Source organism: Manacus vitellinus, unplaced genomic scaffold, assembly GCF_001715985.3.
Source record: "Manacus vitellinus isolate BGI_N305 unplaced genomic scaffold, ASM171598v3 scaffold_9_pilon, whole genome shotgun sequence".
Taxonomy (NCBI): Eukaryota; Metazoa; Chordata; class Aves; order Passeriformes; family Pipridae; genus Manacus; species Manacus vitellinus.
In genome coordinates, this window is record NW_021940917.1 from 909,534 (window position 1) to 930,877 (window position 21,344).

The window sequence follows — 21,344 nt, forward strand, 5'->3', positions numbered from 1 at the left end:
CCGAAGTCGCTTTATGCTTCTATGAGAATGGGGAAATTTGCAAGTGTGCCTTTCTCTCCAGCTTACTGTCCTCCTCTTTCAGTTCAGTCTGAAATCCATCTTGGTGGATGCCCTCATGATAAGCCAAGAGCTGACTTCTCCCTTCAGATCTTACAGGATCCAGAGATGTCCTCAGCAGGAGGTGAGAACTAATTGGCCTTAGGCACCATCTGACAGTAACAGTCTGGAGGCAAAGGCCAAACGAGGGAGAGTCAAAAGACTTTGGTAAGCACTAGGCCTTAGGGTTGCTTTAAAGTGGAATCAACAATCCTCTTAACTAGCTTTCTCCTCTATGAAAAAGGCTGATTTATTACTGACTTACAATGTAACCCCATTATCCTGTATTTTGCTGTTGTTACATGCTTTTTTTTTTCCCAGACCCTCACAAGAAAAGATTATTTTTCTTCAAAGTTTCTTTTTTTCAGGTAGCCCATACCTCTCAACACATCACAAGCCAAGAGAAAGGGATCCTATATAATGTTTTGTCTCTGACTGCCCTGCTGCCTGGACTGCCATAGATTATGGGCCTCTATTCTTCTGTTACTACTATTTAGCAGTCATTAATGAAAAAAAGCTTTAATGGATCTGAAAAAGCAGCCATGGTTTTCAGGGCTTATACAGATCCACCTTCCAGGCCTCATTATGAGATTTGGGTCTTAATGGTAGAAACAAGTCAACTGAGTGAGGGGTCTCAGGATTTTACACTGCAAGAATATTTACTGTTACCTTGACTCACACTTTGCTGAAGGGATCAACCAGATGAGTATGTTAGCCATAGAGAGAAAGTTGTTCAAGCCAACACATTTCTACACTTCACAGGCCACAACCACACAGAGTACACCATGCCATACATGGTAACTCACTCCTATCTTCAGTCTTCATGGAGAAATTAAAAATGCCTACCACCAATATACTGAGTCTCAGAGTGTTGCAAAAGTGTCCACAAAGACACAAATAATGAGATAGACTCAGCAGAAGAGATTAAACCCTCTACCACTGCTACCTCTAATTTAGACGCATAAACATTAATGAAAGAAGGCATTCACCAACACTACTATTGGGTACAGGAACCGTAAAGCAGAGACCCTAGGCATCTAATTTTGCATCAAGGACTCCTGTGCATCAAGGTTTCTATAAGAACTACGATTAACTGTAAGAAGTTTTGGGAAAACACCTTTCTTTTGTTAGTGGAGCAAAAGAAGTGTAAAATATACCACAAGCCTGTGCAACACAGAAGTTTAAGCAGAACTTCAGCAACTTAATACCATTTCTATATGGATAAATGAAAGGAGTTTTCCTGACTAGACAAACTACAAAACTCTTTACTGTTTACTGTGAAAATATCTGGTCTCCAATGATTTACTGCCTATTCAGCTACAAATATCTGCTGATCATTAAAAAGACTGAAACATAACAGCAGCATAGTACTTGTGTAAACTGATACATGCATACATTGCTGCCTCAAATAAAAGCCCAATTAATTCCTTTTCTCCATTTCCTTCATTCCAGACAATATTATGGAGAACACTTATCAGTTATTTAGTCCAAGCAATCATAAAAACTGCAGCGCTGTACACTTCCAGTTTATTGGAACATATAGAATTTAATTCATAAAGATTTTTGAATATATGTGCATATTTATGTACATGCTTGAATTTGTACAAGAGTTTGTATCAACTGAGTTAATCTGCAAGTCCACAGTATAGTAAGTTGTTATATTTTAGTGAGGTATGGATAAATATAGATAAGATGCACCTTATCTACCTACCACCTTTGACTAAAAAAGTATCTGTTGCAGGGCATACCCTTATTACATGCTAGATGTTGCCCATAATTCTTATTTCCCCAGCTCCTAGCAAAATTAGGGAAAACATATGAAACAGTAATTTTGCAGAAAGACTGTGCAGCTTGCATGATCAGACTCAAATACAGTAAAAGAAACGTAACTTCTTGTCTTCCCACAGGACCTAATGAAAATTTTATGTATGCACAGAATTGCTCTAAGTAAAATAGCCATTTAATTTCATACAAATACTGATGTGGGTAAATGGCATGTTTTCCTAAATATGCATAACAGAAGATAGTGCAGGTAGCTCCTTAATGATGGAATGGAATGGAATGGAATGGAATGGAATGGAATGGAATGGAATGGAATGGAATGGAATGGAATGGAATGGAATGGAATAAACCTGACGCGAATATTTTAGCTGGAAGGGACTTACAATGATCATCTAATCCAACTGCCTGACCAACTCAGGGTTGAACAAAAGTTAAAGCATGGTACTGAGGGTATCGTCCAAATGACAATAGTAGTGAATGGCCTGGGGCATCAACCACCTTTCTAGGAAGCCTGATCCAGTGTTTACACCTTGGTAAAAAAATTCTTCCTAAACTCCAGTGTGAACCTCCCCGATGCAGCTCTGAACCATTCCCACAAGTTCCATCACTGGATATCAGGAAGAAGAGATTAGCACCTCCCTATTGTTGTCCCCTCCCCAGGAAGTTGTAGAGTGCAATGAAGTTGCTTCTCAGCCTCCTTTTCTTCAAACTAGACAAGCCTGGTGTGAAACATTCGGACTCACCTCTAACATTACAGATAACTACATCAGTGAAAGGGGAAGTCAAACTGACCACTCTCAGTCAGTCATTGTGCACAGGTAAGGGGGAGACAAAGAAATCTAAAGAATCCCAACATGCATGATCACAATCCTATTTATAGCTTTATCTGGAAGACTTCTAGCAAACACCTTATGTTGAGATTTACTGACTAATTGTTTCTATTTGAGGTTGTATTGATACAACCTTCTACAATATAATTTAAAACATAGCTACAAGGCAATTTACTCATCTGACATGTCATTACATAAAATTTTGTTTACAAAAATATCACTGTTATTTAAATAGAATAGCTTACTCTAAATTGTACTATCACTGGGTTTTATTACTGAAAACAAGGTCAAGACTCGGCAGTTATTTTAGTATTGTGACATATATTGCCTTTGAGTATTTTATGAGTATTCATCCACATGTTACTGTTGAATGCCTTGCCTATCTTGTTTCATTCTGTATGAAAACAGCTCATTTGTATAAAAATATTTTCTTTTGAAAGGTGTCCACACTTTCTAATCCAAAGGCTTTGAAATAATATGTCTGATTATTATACAGATTCCCATTTCTTGTCAGAAGAAGAGTCTATGCAATGAGGTACATTTTAACATTTCCATCAAGTCACACTTACTGAGGGGGGAACAGTGGACGTTTTCCCATTGACTTCTGCTTCAAAAGTTCCATTTCCTGAATGTCTAGAAATCAAACCTGAGCCAGACTGAAGATCAAACTATTTTAAAAAAATCATCATTTCTAGTCTCCTCACTTCAGCACTCACAGGGTTGTTCTGTACATCATGCAGATCTTCTTCAAAGACTTGCATAGAATACTGCTATGGCAATAAAAGCTGCTCTGAGGTAATTCAAGCATTCTTCTTCTTTCCTTAAGTTCCCTTCTTGGGAAGGGAGCCCCATGCAGGTATGCTGCAGTAAGATCTCCCTCACCCAGTGTTATAAACTGTGGGGACAAAAAGTTTGAAAAATGAAAAAAAAAATCACATGCTGAAAAAAATCACCAATTTGTCAAAGCAGCATGATTTTTAACATACAAAGACTAGACCCTGTTGTGAGAGAGTATTTTTTCAAGTATACTATGAGGGGATCTGCTTAAATAAATATTTCAAAATTATTAAAAATGTCTCAAGTCCAGTATGTGAAAATGCCATTACTATAAGTAGAAATTACAGGCAAGCTGAAGGTGTAATCCTTTCCATTTTGAGGAAAACGTGCTTGGGTTAAAAAAAACTTCCTAATTCTGAAGTAGGTTACAAATTTCATACCAAAATCTCTGACTTTTATGCTGCAAAATTAAGCATGAAGGTGTGGGGATGCAGTCTGTGGAGAAGAGATTCTGAAGGTGCTACTCCCAAATGTACATGTACCTGTAAGCCTCATACTTCCATCATTCACCTTAGTCTGTTCTACGCCTGTAAGAAGAAATCAGAAATTCCTCCACAGATAACAAGAAAGCAGCTGTCACAGGAACACTATAGAATAAAAAGAAAAAAGAGAGAGAAAACTCAGATATGGGCTGTGGAAAGTAACATCCAGCCAGCAGTGAATCTGAATGGAGCCAGGACAGATCAGCAAAAGGCGTAACAATCATCCATCTGGAAAGCTGGCACTGAACAGCATTGCAGCACTGTTCGTTTGTCTGCAGAGGAATTGTTCTGGCTGAGCATTCTCCCTCCTAGTGAAGTTGTTCTCATGCTGTATCTAGCACACTTCATTCTTGACTAAAGGATCCTAAAGGATCTCAACACTCACACACATGTGAGTTCTGACAGACCCTCCTGGAAAAGGACAGGAGTGAGGATGGCACTCTCAGGGACAGAACGTAAGACTGTGTTTGTCCCAGAGCAGGCCATAGGAGAAAAATTGTTCTAACAGTTCCTACTTTTTGGATTTCAGTAAAGCTTTCAATACTGTCTCTCACAATGTCCTTCTGGACAAAGTCTCCAGCCCACAGCTGGATAAACACATCACATAGTGGGTGAGCAATTGGCTCTCGGGTCGAGCACAGAGGGTAATAGTGAACGGGGTAACATGAGACTGCTGACCTGTCACTAGTGGGGTTCTGCAGGGCTCCCTCTCAGGCCCTGTGCTCTTCAACATCTTCATAAATGACTCGGATGCAGAACTGGAAGGGATGCTAAGCAGGTCTGCTGACAACACAAAAGTGGAAAGAGCTACTGACTCCCTCAAAGGCAGGGAGGTTCTGCAGAGAGACCTCGACAAAATTAGAGGACTTGGCAATCACCAACCATATGAAGTTCAACAAGGGAAGTGCTGGATTCTACACCTGGGATGGGGCAAACCCAGAAACTCCAGTTCATACAGACTGGGGAATAAGATGTTGGAAAGCAGTGCCATGGAAAGGGACCTGGGGGGTCCTGGTTGATGGCCAGTTGAATATGAGTCAGCAGTGCCCTGGCAGTCAGGAGGATCAACCATGTCCTGGGGGCATCAGGCACCTCATAGCCACCCAGTGAAAGGAGGGGATTGTCCCACTCTGCTCTGCACTGGTGTGGCCTCACCTTGAATATTGTGGTAGTTTTGAGCACCACAATATAAGAAAGATATGAAGCTATTAAAGAGTGTCCAAAGGAGGACAATGAAGATGGCGAAGGACCTTGAGGGGAAGCCGTATGAGGAGTGACTGAGGTCACTTGGCGTGTTCAGCCTAGAGAAGAGGAGACTGAGGAGAACCAAAATCCTGATAGCTACAAAATGTGGAAGTTTGAACAAGAGACAGTAAAGGAAATCTGTGGAACTCTAGAAGATACCACTTTTACCACCTTCAGATGAAAACTGGAGCTGTGTGGATGTTATGTTAAAGTCTACGCTTTATGGCATTGTGTTTTATACCTTTTAATGTACCCCTTTTATTCATTTATATAAAAATTCCCCCTTGTTCTGTACCCGTGCTTTCCCCCTTGTTTCTGATTGGCTCCCAGTTGCTGCAATGCGGCACTCCCTTATTTGGTCACTCCTTACATGGTTGTTTCTCCCCATTTATGGTTAAGACCTTCCCCTTTTTCCCTTTTATGTCCCTGTTTAGCATGCTCCTCCCAAGTTCCATCTACCCTTCTGGTAAGTTCCCTCAATACCCCTATAAAAGCCTGTGTGCCCCTGTAATAAAGGATCACTTTCCCTCACTCTATCTCTGTGGTCAGACCCTTTACTCTCCCGGGCTGTGACAGGAGACCTCATTGCAGTCTACAACTTTCTCATGAGGGGAAGGAGAGGGACAGGCACTGATCTCTTCTCTGTGGTGACCAGTGACAGGACTCGAGGGAATGGTCTGAAATTATGTCAGGAGTGGTTTAGGTTGGATCTTAGGAAAAGGTTCTTCACTCATAGGGTGGCTGGCGTACTAGAACAGGTTCCCCAGGGAAGTGGTCACAGCACCAAGCCTGATGGAGTTCAAGAAGTGTTTGGATGATGAACCTGGTGTGACTCTTGGGGACAGTCCTATGCAGGGCTAAGAGATGGACTCAGTGATCCTTGTGGATCCCTTCCAATCCCTTCTGTGATTCTGCAGTGCCTTAGTGGGAAGGGATGCCATCCAGAGGGACCTTGACAGACTTGAAAGGTGGGCCCACGTGAATCACATGAAAATCAACAAGACCAATTATAAGGTCCTACACTTGGATAAGGGTAATCCTGTAGCTGGATACAGGCTGGGTGATGAGACTGAGAGTAGCTCTGTGGAAAAGTACTTGGGCATACTGTTAGATGAAAAACTGAACATGACCCAGCAGGCCAACTGTATGCTGAGTTGTGTCAAAAGAAGTATGGCCAGCAGGTCGAGGGAGATGATTCTCCATCTATACTATACATTCATAAGACCCCACCTGTAGTGCTGCATCCAGCTCTGGGGTCCCCAGGATAAAACAGACATATACCTGTTTGAGCATATCCAGAGGAGGGCCATGAAGATGACTGGGTGGCTAGAAAACCACTCCTATGAGGAAATTCTGAGACAGTTCAGGTTGTTTAACCTACAGAAGGTCTCTAGGGAGACCTTACAGTAACCTTCCAGCTCTTGAAGGGGTTGAAGGGGGCCTACAGGAAAGACAGGGAAGGACTCTTTATCAGGGAGTGTAGTGATAGAATGAGGGGAAATGGTTTTAAACAGAAAGAGAGTGGGTTTAGACTGGATATTAGGTGAAAGTTCTTTACTGTGAGGGTGGTGAGGCACTGGAACAGGTTGCTCAGAGAAGCTGTAGATACCCCATCCCTGCAAATGTTCAAGGCCATGTTGGACGGAGCTTTGCAGCCTGGTCTAGTGGGAGGTGTTCCTGCCTGTGGCAGGAGGGTTGGAACAAGATGATCTTTAATGTCCCTTCCAACTCAAACCATTTTATGATTCTATGTTTCTAACAAAACCAGTAAGTACCTTCGCTGTCCCATAATGAAGTTTTCTGTGATACCAGCTCTACTTAAGCATATAATTCAACAGCATTCTCTTTTTGCATTTCACCTTGTAATGAAAAAACAAAAAGTCAGTAGATTTAGGGTTGAAGGGCATAGGAGGACGTATCCTGGTTAGTGAACAACTGAGACCCAAGCCATTATTCAGGAATGCAGGAAAAGCGATGAAGACTGTTGACACACTTCTGGCTATCCACGTGCAATCACAAAATTAAGACCTCCAAAACTGTACTGCTCAGCTTAAGAACAATTTTGTGCGGGTTATTTGATCATAATTAAAAACCAAGATATTTTCTTAACCTATCAGTATTCTTTGACTGATAATAGCAGCAGCCAGTTTGCATCATAAAAACAGATGAAGACAGTTGGGTAAAGCAGATGTTGACATAGGTCAAGAGTAGGGAAAATTAATTGCAGATACCATTTCACAAATGTAGGGTTCTAAAGTTGGATAAAAAGTCAGGGACTCCAGCAGTGCTATGTGATGCATTTTTGCTGATTGACAAAGTGCTTCTTCAGCAAGGATCAATGACAATCCACAATCAAAGCAGTTGTCATAATTATGCTACACATTCTGAAAAAAAGCAAGATAAAAAAAGAAACAGATGTTAATACAGGCTGAGCAGAAAACAGAAAAGCAGAAGAGGAAAGAAGGCAGCAGAGAATCCTTGAAATGACCACTTAAGCCCAAAGACACACATCTTGCACAACAGAAGGGCAAGCTACCATAGTGTCACCCATGGACAAAAGCTGAAATTCAATGCACATTTTTCCACCTTATAGCCACAAAAAAGCCAGTCAGTCCTGATATGACTTCAGTGGTTTCTACCTGCTTTGCTATATAATTGCGATGAATTGTAGCAGTAGCAGTATAGTTCCACATCCATGAGGTAGGATAGTCTACAGCTGTGGATTTTAATATAAAGGAAATACCCTTTGTCTTTCCACTGCAGTCTTCCTACCCCTAGAGCTCAGAGCTCTTTGCATAAATCCATACATATCAGCCTAAAACTGTGTGGCAACAAATTGTTCTTCATCCTTTAGGAGTAAAACTGTAGAGGAGTAAGTTGTGAAAAGGGAACAGCATGGCTAGTGATGAAGATACAGAGGCTCTGTCCCAAGGCAGTTTATTAGCAGCCAGAGCTGCTGGGGAGGGCAAGCATCACACTAAAACTCTAGAGAAGCTCAGTGTATCTGTTGCAGGCCAGGATTCATGTCTGACTGGAAAAACAGGGAACAATGAAAGGCAAAAGGATCCACATTTTCTCTTCTTGGGGTAGTCTTGACAGGTTTTCTATTCACAGCTACAACTGAAGTAACTAATGAGTGAACATGGCCACCGCCTCTGCCCAACCTCCTCCCTTCTTGTGCCTGGTACCACATCAGACCATAGAGCAGCTCAAAATTACAGGATCAAAATCACAGCAGCTTTGTGGCAGAGCTGAGAACAAGTTTCAGGGAACTTGGGCTCCCGGCTGGTGGCTTCCAGCAGCACCAGCCCCAGCTGTCACAGGCAAAGCATGTCTCAAGCAGCTGAGGATTTTTCCCTTCCTCAGATCTGAAGTGCCCTAACCAGCTCAGATGTTCTAGTTCAGTTTCTAAAATTACTCAGCCTCGAAATACTGAGCAGAAGTCTCATCTGCGTGAGCTTCAAAGCAACTCCTATGTTTATACAAGATAGTTTATAATTTTTAGCCACAGGTCACATAACTCACCTTGTAACAAGAGCTACAAACTCACAATTCCGAACACAATTTAAAAAGAGATCTCTTATTCATAGGTCTGTTTGGTACAGTACCTAAAGTTCTGCTTACACCATTGAACACAATGTTAGTAGCTAGTAATATGTAGTCCTGCAATACTATAATCTTGAATTTCAATATACCATGAGGATTACTGTTGATATCACTCTGAACGTAAACTGATATGTCACAACTCCATCTAACTTAGGCCTAAAATTGCATCATCTTAATATACTGAAAGGCTGATTCAATGTCCACTAGGGGATAAAACTTTAAGCTCTCTAAACTTAAATAGCTTTGGAGTATAACATTTAGCCGCTGAAATATCTTGGGTCTCATGCTTATTTTACCATAGCAATTAGTATATCTATTAAAAAATTTTAGAAATTTTGGATGGAATTTTTTCTTTCCTTACACTAGTCCTACAGCTCTTGTCATAAATCATTTAAGTCCTTCAGATATCTGCATGTGCTAATTTATAATTAAGTGATATATAACATTGAACAGTGGTATACTGGAGTTAGCAAAGTAAATACATCTCCTCAGTAGTCTCTTCACTGATCAGTGTTCTATTGGATTTTACATTTTATGGAAGTATCAGTGGCATATTTTACATCACCCAATTTCACTAGTTCTCTGGCATTTCAGATACCTTTGTAGTACAACTTAACCATTCTTAGAATCATGGAATCATTAATGTTGGAAGAGACCCTTGAGACCATCAAGTCCAACAGTCAATCTAGCACCACCACCATGTTCATCATTAAACCATCCTCAAATGCCATATCCACAGGTTTTTTCAACAGTTCCAGAGATGGTGACTCCACCACTTCCCTAGGCAGTTCTGTTCCAATACTTTACAACCCTTTCTGGGAAACAAAATTTCTGAATATGTAATCTAAACCTCCCCAGACACAACTTGAGGCCATTTTCTCTCATTCTCTTACATGTTACCAGAGAGAAAAGACTGATTCCCACCTTCCTACAACCTTCCTTCAGGCAACTGTAGAGAAGAATAAGGTCTACCCTGAGCCTCTTTTTCTGCATCCCCAGCTCCCTCAGCAGCTCCACATATGACCTGCTCTCTAGATCCATCACCAGCCTTGTTGCTCATCTCTGGACTTGCTCCAGCACCTCAATGTCTTTCTTGAGGTGAGGGGCCTAGAATTGGACAACGAACTCAAGATGCAGCCTCCCCAGTGCCGAGTACAGGGGGACAATCACTGCTCTGGTCCTGCTGGCCATACTATTTCTGATACAAGCCAGTGATGTCACTGGCCTTTTTGGCCACCTGGGCACACTGATGACTTACGTTCAGCCACTATCGACCAGCACTGACAGGTCCTTTTTCGCCAGTCAGCTTTCCAGCCATTCCTTCCCCAGCCTATATGGGGTTGTTGTAAGCCAAGGGCAGGACCTGGTACTTTGCCTTATTGAATCTGATATAATTGGCCTCGACCTACTGGTCCAACCTGTCCAGATCCCTCCGCAGCACCCTCCTACTCTCCAGCAGATCAACACTCCTACCCAACTTGCTGTCATCTGCAAATTTGCTGAGGGAGCACTCAGTACTCATCCAGATTGTTAATGAAGATAATAAACAGGGCTGACCCCGATACTGAGCACTGGGGAACACCACACTTTCGTGGCCAGTGTGTTTGTCTCTGAATCTTCGTTCGCGAAGCCTAGCCATGATGACAGTTTGTCTCTGATCTATCACTTCAAATCAATAGAGGATAATTGTCAGCATTGTCACCTCTGGAACAAGCTGGCTCTGTCGGTACTGAACTCCAGCCTTGCACCTATCAGCAAAGTTATCTGCTATTAAAACATTGATTATTGTATCTCTTAAACATCATTATCAGCACCATTTAAAATAATCTGTGAAAGACGCATACAACCAGTCTAAGGAAACATTGCAGTCCAACCCCCAGTCAAATGAAAAAGGACTGAAGTTTCTTTTCCTACATTCAGTAGGCTGAATAAAGTCAAATATTTTTCCAAGTGAAGCACTATTTTCACACCCCGCAAAATGCTGACACTGCTTCCAAGGAGGCCTTATGTCTCAATTTCTGCAAATCAGACAACAAAAAGGCTGGAGTGATGCTTGATTAATGAACCTGCTAGTTACTGGTTTTATTTATTTTAAAGCCCCAGCTGAAACAAGGGCAACATTTCCATTTTGCAACTTTGGGATGGTCCCTGTGCACATTCTGACATTTGAAATGTGTCGAGTACAGTCATTCTGTTATGGATTGATAATACACAACACTTGTAATATTATAAATTGGGGAAAAGAAAATAAAGATTTTTATATCCATGGCTATCATTTACGGGATAGATTTTTAAACTGCATATACTAAAGCTTTTCAGTTTCCAATCAGACCACTTAGAGGGTTGCAGCATGGTCTCTACAGACTTGACAAAATTTCTGCCATCTACGCTTCAATATGATTCAATAGCAATCTTTATCAGCTATTTCTACTTTGTCTTCTCTTGGGATAAAAGGACTTCAAAATGGCCTCACATAAATGTGATTCTTCATATGATTACTGTCTATGAATATTCTCTGTCCTTATAAAACCCTTTTTTTTCAAACCAAGACAAACTTCAAATGTGCAAACGTGTATCTTCTAAAGTATACAAACTTAAGCTTTGTTGGATAGAATATGAGATGCTGTAGAAGATGTCTGTTCTCACCAGGGAAGACATTTCAGGAGCTTCAAAAATTGCAATGGTTTCCTATTAGTACTATTATTGTATTTCTAAGCATTCATGCAGTTCCTTTACCCCAATAGGAGGGCCCAATACAAAACTGGATAATTGTGGAATAACAAACATACATTAGCATCACACAACAGCTCTAATCACCTGACTGCATTTCCACTATTTGCCAGGACAGTGTGAAAGTCAAAAGAGATGGTAAGAAATCTCAGTCTCCTCGAAATGGCGACAATACCAAATTACCCAAATGTCTTCTTCAGACTACCTCATTACAGTGCATTTGGGCTTATAAAATTACATGTAAATTTACCATACATCTACGCTGAGCAGGGTTGCAAATCTACTGCTAGCTTCCTGCATCAAACTCAAGGGATACAGCAAGGACTCAAGAAATAAGCCCAAATACGACAAAAAGAAGAGAAAAACAGATCCACAAGGAAGTGGTATTAGGATTTGTTCCTAGCTGAGAAAAGGGAAGCCTTTTAGGTCACAGTGTCCAAACACATTTGCAGGTCATCAAACTGCTAAACAGGAGTATTCTTAAGACTCACAAATAGTTACAGCAATGTGAAATTGTTGAAAGTTGAAGCTAAATAATCTCACATAAAGCAAAAAGAGAACATCCTAAACCCTTCTGGATACTTTGCATTGTTGGCAGAGTTTTAATCGAAATTGGAAAACTTCTAATACCTATGCTCTGCACCAAATAGGAATTAATTCTGATCAGCTACGTGACATCTAGTCAAAGATGGTTTGACTGTATGATCATAATGTTTCCTTTTGATTTTACAGACTATGAGTGTATTGAGAACGGTATTTTGGAGAACAGTTTCTTAAGAACAGCCTGGAAAACAGAAAAACTTTTAGAATCTGGAAATTCTGGTTTTATTATACAATCACACAAAATTGTTATTACATCTGTGGATGATACAGGAGATTGAGTCTCAGTTTGGTAAACCCACTTAATAAGAAATTTTTAATTTGTATCCTTTACAAAAGTACAGATAAACCAATATTCTGGCCTTTATGTTTATTTAAAACTTCAGTGTCAATGCGAGTGACAGCATTTATTCCTCCTCAGAGTAAAAAAAATAAAACAACCAGGAAAAATAATGTCTAACAATAATGTAGGTTAAACACAGCTTATGTAAGTAACAGTCAACACACCAATGGATATGACTGCTTTAAGTGGATTATATGGATTTAGAATGAGTGTTTTATTCTACTAAAATGTTGCTTGTGTTCGTAAAATGCTTCATAAAACGACAACAAGAGAAATACAATTCCACAGAATAAAATACATAGCACTTGTTGTGCATTTGCCATTTGCAGAAGTTTTTATTCAAGTGTCAGCATCGTTAACGTTTTGCAGGTGGGGAGTCAGAAGCAGGAAGGAGCAAAGTTGTATGATGAAGGCTGCACACATTCAAGCAGCACAGCTGTGAACAGGATGTAGGTGCCTGGCACCTCCTCTGAGCCATTAAAACTGCTGGAGTGTAACAGATCAGCCAAGGATGATTAGTGGCTTTCCAGTGGCATTGGCTTTTAAAATGATTGCAAGAGAAAGGAGGTTTTTACACAAAAAAAGTTGGGTAGTGGGGAGATTCTTGTTTTTGCTTTGTTTTGGGGAGGGATGTCTTTCCAGTTCCCTGTTCCTGCCTTATCTTATCTATGCAGTTCATGATTTCTTGCTGTCCACCATTTAGAATAGTTGGGTGAGACAACAACCACTGGAATGAAATATGATTGTCTTGCCTGTAGAAGTAGGCAGACAGATGCAGAAAAAACTTGAGCATTAAGTCAGGAACATACATTACTGCCAGAATGTTTTCCAAATGCAAAAGCATAAAAAAAAAAGGAACTTTAATCCTTTTTTTTTATTAACATCCTCCACTACAACCAATATCATCAGCATCAGAGGAAGCTGGATCTCATCAGGAAATGATGTATAGAACCTGTTCTGTTGCATTTGTAGACAGTCTGTTAAAAGATGTGCCTATCCAAAATATATTTTCTTTCAATCTTTCCCCGCTGATATTTTGACATTTGGCCTTGCAGGATCAGCTGCTTCCAGAATGGTGCATCTTTCCATGGTTCAAAACTACGATCTCTTCAGCTGCTCCTCTTCTGACTCTTTCTAACATCCAGCAATTTTATAGCCCAGTAGCCAAACCACCAATTTGCAAACTGACTCCAACTACAGCTGAAGCACACTTAGCGTAACACAACACCACTGCAGCTGTCAGGGCCGCTGTCTTCTGCTGTTCTTAGAATACAGATTAAAAATTAAAGGACTAATTCTCCTTATTTTTTTAAAAAAAATTTAGTCATCCTATCATTTTTCCCCTATAAACCCACTTTGCTGCTAAAAAACATAGAAGTATGTACTGCTTTACTAGAACTGTAAAGAAACTGAAATATTAACACCTACTAGCACCTAAGGACTAAAGACTGTCAAGAGCTTTTCTTTACAACCCTTGGCTTTTACATATTTATAACTGCTATGATGAAATTGTAATCTTATGGGCTTAAATTTCCCACATATAAATCTACCTAAAGTGCTTTTGTCATTGTTAAGGCTGAGCAGCTCCTGAACTGTGAGAGGAATGTAACACCCTTTTCTTTTTAGGCTGCAAATGGCTCTTCCTTGAGTTTGGTTTTGTTGTTGTTTGTTTGGGTCTTTTTAAATATCATTTGCACTTGCAAAACAAAGCTGTACGAGTCTATGTGATCTGCCTGCAAATGCATTGTACGTACCTTTGGTCTCACTTTGAGTGAGAATGAGCATTCCCAGCTTGCACAGGGAGAGCCAACCAGACAGATGAGCCATTAAGCAAGAAAGCATTCTGACAGAGAAGCGCAGAGAAAATCTTATCCCAGAATAAAAAGACTTCAGAAAGGATTTAGATAACTCTAAACTGGAGCTAGAACTAGGTGATCTTTCAGGTCCCTTCCAACCCAAACCATTCTAACTCAAGGTACACGAGCTGAACACAGTGATGCCTAATTAAGTTAGCCATTCAACATGCCACGTGTACCTTTTGCACTCTCAGCCAAAGCAGATGCAATCTCTACTAGTCCGTGCTCAAAGCAATTGCCAGCTGAAGACTCTCACAGTGTGCTGCACCATACTGGAGCGCATGCGGCCCAAACAATTTCTCCAAACTTTAACTCCGTGGTTGCAATGCTGTCGTGTCCTCTGATGAAGCAACATACAGACAGAGTTTTTTTCCTCCTTGTTCTCATTATTTCAATACATTAAACAAAAAGGAACCCAATGCCTAATTTTGAATATTGTCATCTCAGAAAGTTTTAGCCACTTCTCTGAGAGATGGCTGATTCCTTGCCTGCCACTTTAAAGTCAACTGACATCTTCCTCATTGACCATGAAGTCTACAGACCATAACGGTAGCTCTACCACAATCCCTAAAGACTGCTGAGAGCAGGAGTGGAATATTTAACAGCTGGTCTGACACTGAGTTTCTGTGATGCTGCAAAAAATTCATAAAAAGGCTGAGGCACTGAAGGTTTTTTCCCCCAAAAAAACCTCTGGTCAAAATCCTGACACAACTCCTTGCCATGCTGTGGTCTTTCAATTTCCTTGCTAATCGCTTTACCATCTTAAGAAAATAATAATGTGAAAATAGCTAAAGACCATAATCCTGTGGAATAATGTTTGGGGTTTTTTTTTTGGGGGGGGGATGGTCCTCATTCACTACACTAATTAGGAAGTGAACCAGCTAAAACATCTCAAAAAATTTTCCAATTCTCTTCCAAAAGTTAACAATGACATTGTCATTGCCAAGGAGATCTGTAAAATGACTTGGCAACCGGAAACTGGAATCTAATTTAATATTCCTTTTTAAAGCACCTGCAATTAGATATATTGAGGGACAAAACCCCTTTGAGGCAGGTGCCAACAACTGGGATAGTCATGATTAAAGGGAAATCAAATACTAATACATTTCAAGAAAAACTTCCATATTTCCCAACAGTGAACATTTCTCCTTTCTAAAATTATATTACATTGAATTCCTACTGGTCATTTTGCTGTGTTTAGTAGAAAACATCAAAAGGTAATTCCACTAGGAAGCTTCAGTGATTATCCTTTGTTTCTTTAAGTTCTAACAGCAAAGTCAGTTATCACATTATATAGTAAAAGAATTAGACATTAACAAAGCTTTTATTCTTCAGAAATTAGGCTGTCTCATTAGTGTGACAATTAACTTCATTAAACATATCTACCTATTGTAGATAAATGAAGAGAAATTACCATTATGTGACAAAATTTGGTGGGTCACCTACCACCTCTGGGCAACCTGTTCCAGGGTTTCACCACCCTCATTGTAAAAAATTTCTTTTTTATAACTAAGCAGAATCAACCCTCTTTTAGTTTATAACCATTGCCTCTTGACCTATAGCTACAGGCCCAGCTAAAAAGTTTGTCCCAATTTTTCTTATTGATCCCCTATAAGTACTGAAAGTTGCAATAAAGTCTCCCTGGACTCTTCTCTTCGCCTGGACAAAGAACTCAACTCTCAGTCTTTCCTCATAGAAGAGGTACTCCAGTCCTCAGTCTTTGTGGTCCCTCTCTGGACTTGCTTCAACAAGGCTATGTCCTTCCTGCACTGAGGATTCTAGAGTTGGATGCTGCACTCCAGGTGGGTTCTGCACCAACCCAATACCAGAAACACAGTCAAACTCTGAACATGAAAACAGCATGACAGTTCCTATTATTTTGCAACCAAGTAGCATTGTATTGACCCTTGGTCCCCTGTGTGCTTGTATATGTCAGGGCTACCCACACAGACATCAGTAACTCACCTGATCCCACTGTTTAACTGTTGAGTTATTTGGCTAATAAAATCTTCTTGTTCACTAAGCTTTAACAACAAAACACATAGCATTGCCAATATGAAACACAATCTTACAAATAACAACATTCTCATCTGAATTTCTCTAAGCTTCAAGTCCATGGTGCTGGCTTTTAGAAGCCCTAGGTTACTCGTGGCTGCTTTAATTCTGCTCCCCTCCACCCTCTCAAGAACACAACTGTCCTACCAGTAATAAGGACAGGATTCTGCCATTACTTTCCTATGCCCTGAAGACAGCTCAGATCATTTGGTGTAATCAAAGATATGCTTGCCAACATTTTACATGCTGCTATCAAGAGTTCTGTTCAGCTTGTTATTGCAAAGGTTAAGACTTCTTCCCTTTCCTTCCCCGTTCTAACATTTTTTTATCACCACATCATACTGATCTGCTCTGTGTCTGGTGAGTTCAGGCTGGATAACATGTAAATGTCTGGAGTATTGTTTTCCCAGGTATTCTGATCCCGGAGAAGAGTTGACAAAGGTATGACACTTCTGCAAAATCATGCTCCAGCAGAGTATCTTCCTAAAATTAGGCAGCTTTACCTCTTATTTTAGTAGAAATCTTTCTGTTTCTCAAAGATGAATGAACCTGACCCATCAATAGTTCAAACCCCAAATAAACCTACCTGAAATTAATTAAAATGAAAAAACTATGAGCTGTCATCTTAGTAGAGATTGATAAACAAACACTAATGCTGCAAAATTGATAAATGTGACACTTTACAGGAACACAAATTATTAATTCTACATTTCTGAGCATCACTATGGTCCACGTCTTTTTCAGATCTCCATTGAGATGTGAAACACTGGGGATCTCATAAGCAAAATGGAACAAACTTTAGTATATCTGTTTGAATATATTATCCCTCTTAAAGCTGCCTTTTATTACCTTAAGAATTGTCGTCTTCTAGGATTAATACTTATTCTGTGGGATATTTTTTACCATATGAGTCACAAATTCATTATCACAGCTTGTCACTAAAACTCATCTTATGTAACAGTTCAGTATAAAAAGACAGCTTTCTCAGATATGCTGTCCATTTAAACTCCACGTACTATTGTCATGCCTAAGTACTTCAACTCACATTTCATCAGAATTGCAAACTCTTCACTAGAAGAGCTCCACCTGATTTTCCTTATGCTTTTTATTTATGTAAAGTCTGACTTTCAGACAGTGTTTTCAATCTTTGTTTGCAATATTTCTAACTTTGTGAGTCTTTATTTCACCACAGCAGCAAACCCAGATGCACACTTCAGCTCCTTATTCCCACCCCTGGAAGTGCCGTAATCCTCTGCTTTCAATACAGGCCCTACCAGCAATACACTCAACTAATTAATAGTTGAATTAGAGCTTCATGATACCTTTCAGCTATGGACTGATTCTTCCCACTTCCTTTTCGCTCCTGCTCCCATTGTTTCACGCATTGTAACATCACCAAAATAACTCTGCAAACCCTATGGAGCTAAAAAAGGCTCTCAATTCATGGTATGGTGCTTTCATTGACCCCTGCCCAAGGCCAACTACAAACAGCACATGAGCTGGAGAGACCAGAAACCTCTGTAATAGATTTCATTCAGTTATTAGCTTTGATGCATAGTACTGATCTCTCCTTCGAATCCACAGACTTCTTTCACTTCTGCTTCCCTATCAACACATAAGAAACACCACATAACTATACACTGGTCTAGAAAAGATGATGTAGATAAAACAATGTTTCATATTTTCTATATTACAATCTATGTTAAGGAAATTAAAACCTCACTTGGGCATTTCTTCCTAAAAAAACTCAATTCTTTACATTTTTAGATGAAAATGTAGCATTTCTAGGCAAGGATGTGGATGATAATGGAGATAATGGACAAAATTGTGTTATACTGCATATCCTTTATCTTTTCATCTAAATACAGATGGCATGTGCTTAATGCAGGTTAATGCTGAGGAAATCGTCAAAATGTGTAATTCACATCTTAAGTTTATCACAGAATCATAAAGGATGGTAAATACCTCCAATATCATCAAGCCCAACCTTTGACCAATCACCACCTTGTCAACTAGACCACAGTACTAAGTGCCATGTCCAATTATTTTGTTCTGTTGGATCTATTCATAGCTTTTATAATAGTGTCAAGAGGCTTTTCCAGAAGAAAGATCTTCAAAGCAATTCATTAACTGAAATCCACGATAGCAAGATTTTCTATTACTTCTACATCTTTCATTGTACATTCACACAATGAAATCAAACACTATCCATGCAAATTGCTCAGAAATACCAAATTTCATAATCGTTCTTCCATTATATGCCAGCTATTTACATAATAAATTACCATTCAATAAGAATTCCATCATTTAAAACGTTGTAAAGAAGCAAATTAGTGATCCAGGTCTGAAGCAAGCACAGAACAAGTGCATGCTACAGAGAGATTTTAAGCATTAAGTAAACTACCATTAAATTATGTGGAAAATAAACAAAGCTCAGTGTTTCTTTGTTCACAAATACACACGTTATCTAATCTGCTGCAAATATTGGCATTAGATACCATCATACTCATAAATACAGTAGTGATGGTCCTTTCAAATTCTCACAGCAATGCAATGCGCCTTATTTAATATTAAACCTTTTATTTTAAAAGGACCAGTTTATTTAATACAATTAATTGCCAGTCTGCTTTAATAATCATTAAATGTTATACACGCTGAGGACAAAGTGGTCATCATGTTACAAATGCATGCCCATATATTGACATGTCTGCAGCCACACAAGAGTTCTCAAGCTCAGATTCAGTGATCCAGTCACAAAGTGAAGCACAAACACTTTTTGCCAGACCTAGGTATTAGACTGTTGGTTTCTCTTTGGGTACAGAATCATTAACATGACCCTCACCAGAGCTTCTCAATATTAAAGTGATATGTAAATCACTTCAGAAATCAGAAGTTCCATACCAGCATTAGCACATATTGGGGACAAGTCTAAATGGCGTAATATGGAAAGCACTGGAAAATAAATGATAATTCTGATTTTCTGCTGTGCCTTAGAGTCTCTTACTATTCTTGCCAAAGTAGTCTTGGGTTTGCCAGTGGTGCAGAAGTGGTACCTGGAAGCTGGGTTTAACACCAAAGTTTATGGTGGTACATTCATGTGAACTTGCGCACTTGTGTGTAAATCTCTCCCACTCTGTGTACACAGAAAGAGCATGGACTGACACAGACGTGAACACTTTCCCTTCCTTTTGCATTTTCACCTATTCTGTGTGCAGTGCTTGTTGTTTGAATGGTGGGCATCAGTACTGATGGGAACAGAGATTTAGGTCCTGATCATTTGCTAACTAATCCCCAACATACACTGCTCAGCAGAGCTACTGGTGCTCTTAAGGGTTAAGCAGTTCAGCCTTAACACAGAAGTGAACATAGCCTTGTGTGCACTTTCCTAGTCTTGTCCCATCCTCAAGAGGAACTTCAGCTCTAAATGCAGCTTTCCAGACTGCAGAAATATTCCTATATGATGCTCAATTTGTAGAGTCTTCAAACTCTTTTACTGGTAACTTTTACTTCTCCTAAATTATTTGTCAAGTAAAACCTGACAAATCCTTCACAGACAACGGTCATCATCCAATAACTTTAAAAAAGCTTGACTCTGTTATGACCACACTACTGGCTTGGGGAGTTGTTGGCAAAACTGCATTGCATGAACAGCATAAAAAAAGCTAATCAGATCTTCACCAAACTTCCTTTCTGAAAGAAAACCAGAGGAAATCCAATCCTACAGTTAGTGATGAAGCTACTAATCAATGAAATTAAAGGATTAAAACCAAAGTGTGTCCTGAGTAGAGATACAAGAGGATATCATACTTAAGTATAAATCAGTAATTAAATTATGTTGACAGTTACCTATTATAGTGTATACTACAAAGAAATGGCACTATTTTTCAAACAGATCTCAAAATTAAGAACAGCAGGAACTACCAAAAGGACCACAGAATAGAGTATTCTTCTTACTCCCTCATAAACCAAGTCTAGAAAAAAGACCAAAAAAAAGCAAGAGAAACTTCCCTCAAACATTGTACCATCCCACATTGCTCATTTTCATTTTGAAAGCTAGTTGTTTTACAGAAGGGGATCTGTAGACATAAATGTTATGCATGTGGTTTTGCAGAGAGGCACAGCACAGTGATTAGTGCATTAACAAAATTCCTGTACTCATCCAGGAATAATGTTGGACCTCATGTTCCAAGAACAGCACATACTTAATAGCATGGTATTGTCTTCACTTTGTTTTAATGAGAAGCAGAACCTTAGAAAACAGATAGTGTGTCAATTCTTGTAATGCTGTATGCCATTGAGATGAATGTCCTCTGGGATAATATTTCATATAAAAAATGCAAAGGCTTTTTCCTCAGACACATGTGTGGAGTTTCTTACCTTTGGTTCCATTGAAATGAAGCTGTGGGTACCTCTACTTGAGAGAACTGACCTTTTAATTGTTTTACTATGGTAGAAGTGGTAGTAATCCTTCAGTGTTCCAATCTGTAAGAGCAGGGAAGAAAAGAGGATAAGGAGACTTAATTTATGAAAACTGGTTTTCTGTTTTTCATTTCTTAAAGTCTATAAATTATGCAATTTCCTGTGTGCTGAAATGTTACTTGAACCCACTGATCATCTTTCAAAAGAAAGACATACGATATGAAATAGATGGAGTATCCTTCAGGCAGTAGCTGCATAACCAAAGATTATAACTGAGCTGCTTAGTCTGGCTGTATCTACCTTTTTAATGTTTAATTTATATGCAGTACTTTAAGTAATTCTATATCAATCTATATCCAAACCGTCCTCAAATGCCAAGTATTTCAATCATCAAATGGCTATAGGGTTATTAAAAAGCATTTCAGCTAGTTTGCTTAAGGAAATGTATTGTAAAATAGACTAG

At 39.4% G+C, this 21,344-nt stretch overlaps 1 protein-coding gene across 6 annotated transcripts in view; it reads right to left on the reverse strand.

The window, feature by feature from the left end:
- PCSK5 (proprotein convertase subtilisin/kexin type 5) overlaps nt 1-21,344 on the reverse strand; it is a 249,914-nt gene that overhangs the window by 204,816 nt on the left and 23,754 nt on the right. For 5 of the 6 annotated variants that reach the window (XM_018085965.2, XM_018085967.2, XM_018085964.2 and 2 more), the window contains exon 2: nt 20,840-20,944. In XM_018085965.2, the coding sequence (XP_017941454.2) occupies nt 20,840-20,851 (12 nt within the window). In that variant the 5' untranslated portion in view covers nt 20,852-20,944. The remainder of the gene's footprint in view (nt 1-20,839; nt 20,945-21,344) is intronic. The other variant, XM_018085966.2, reaches the window with a different exon arrangement.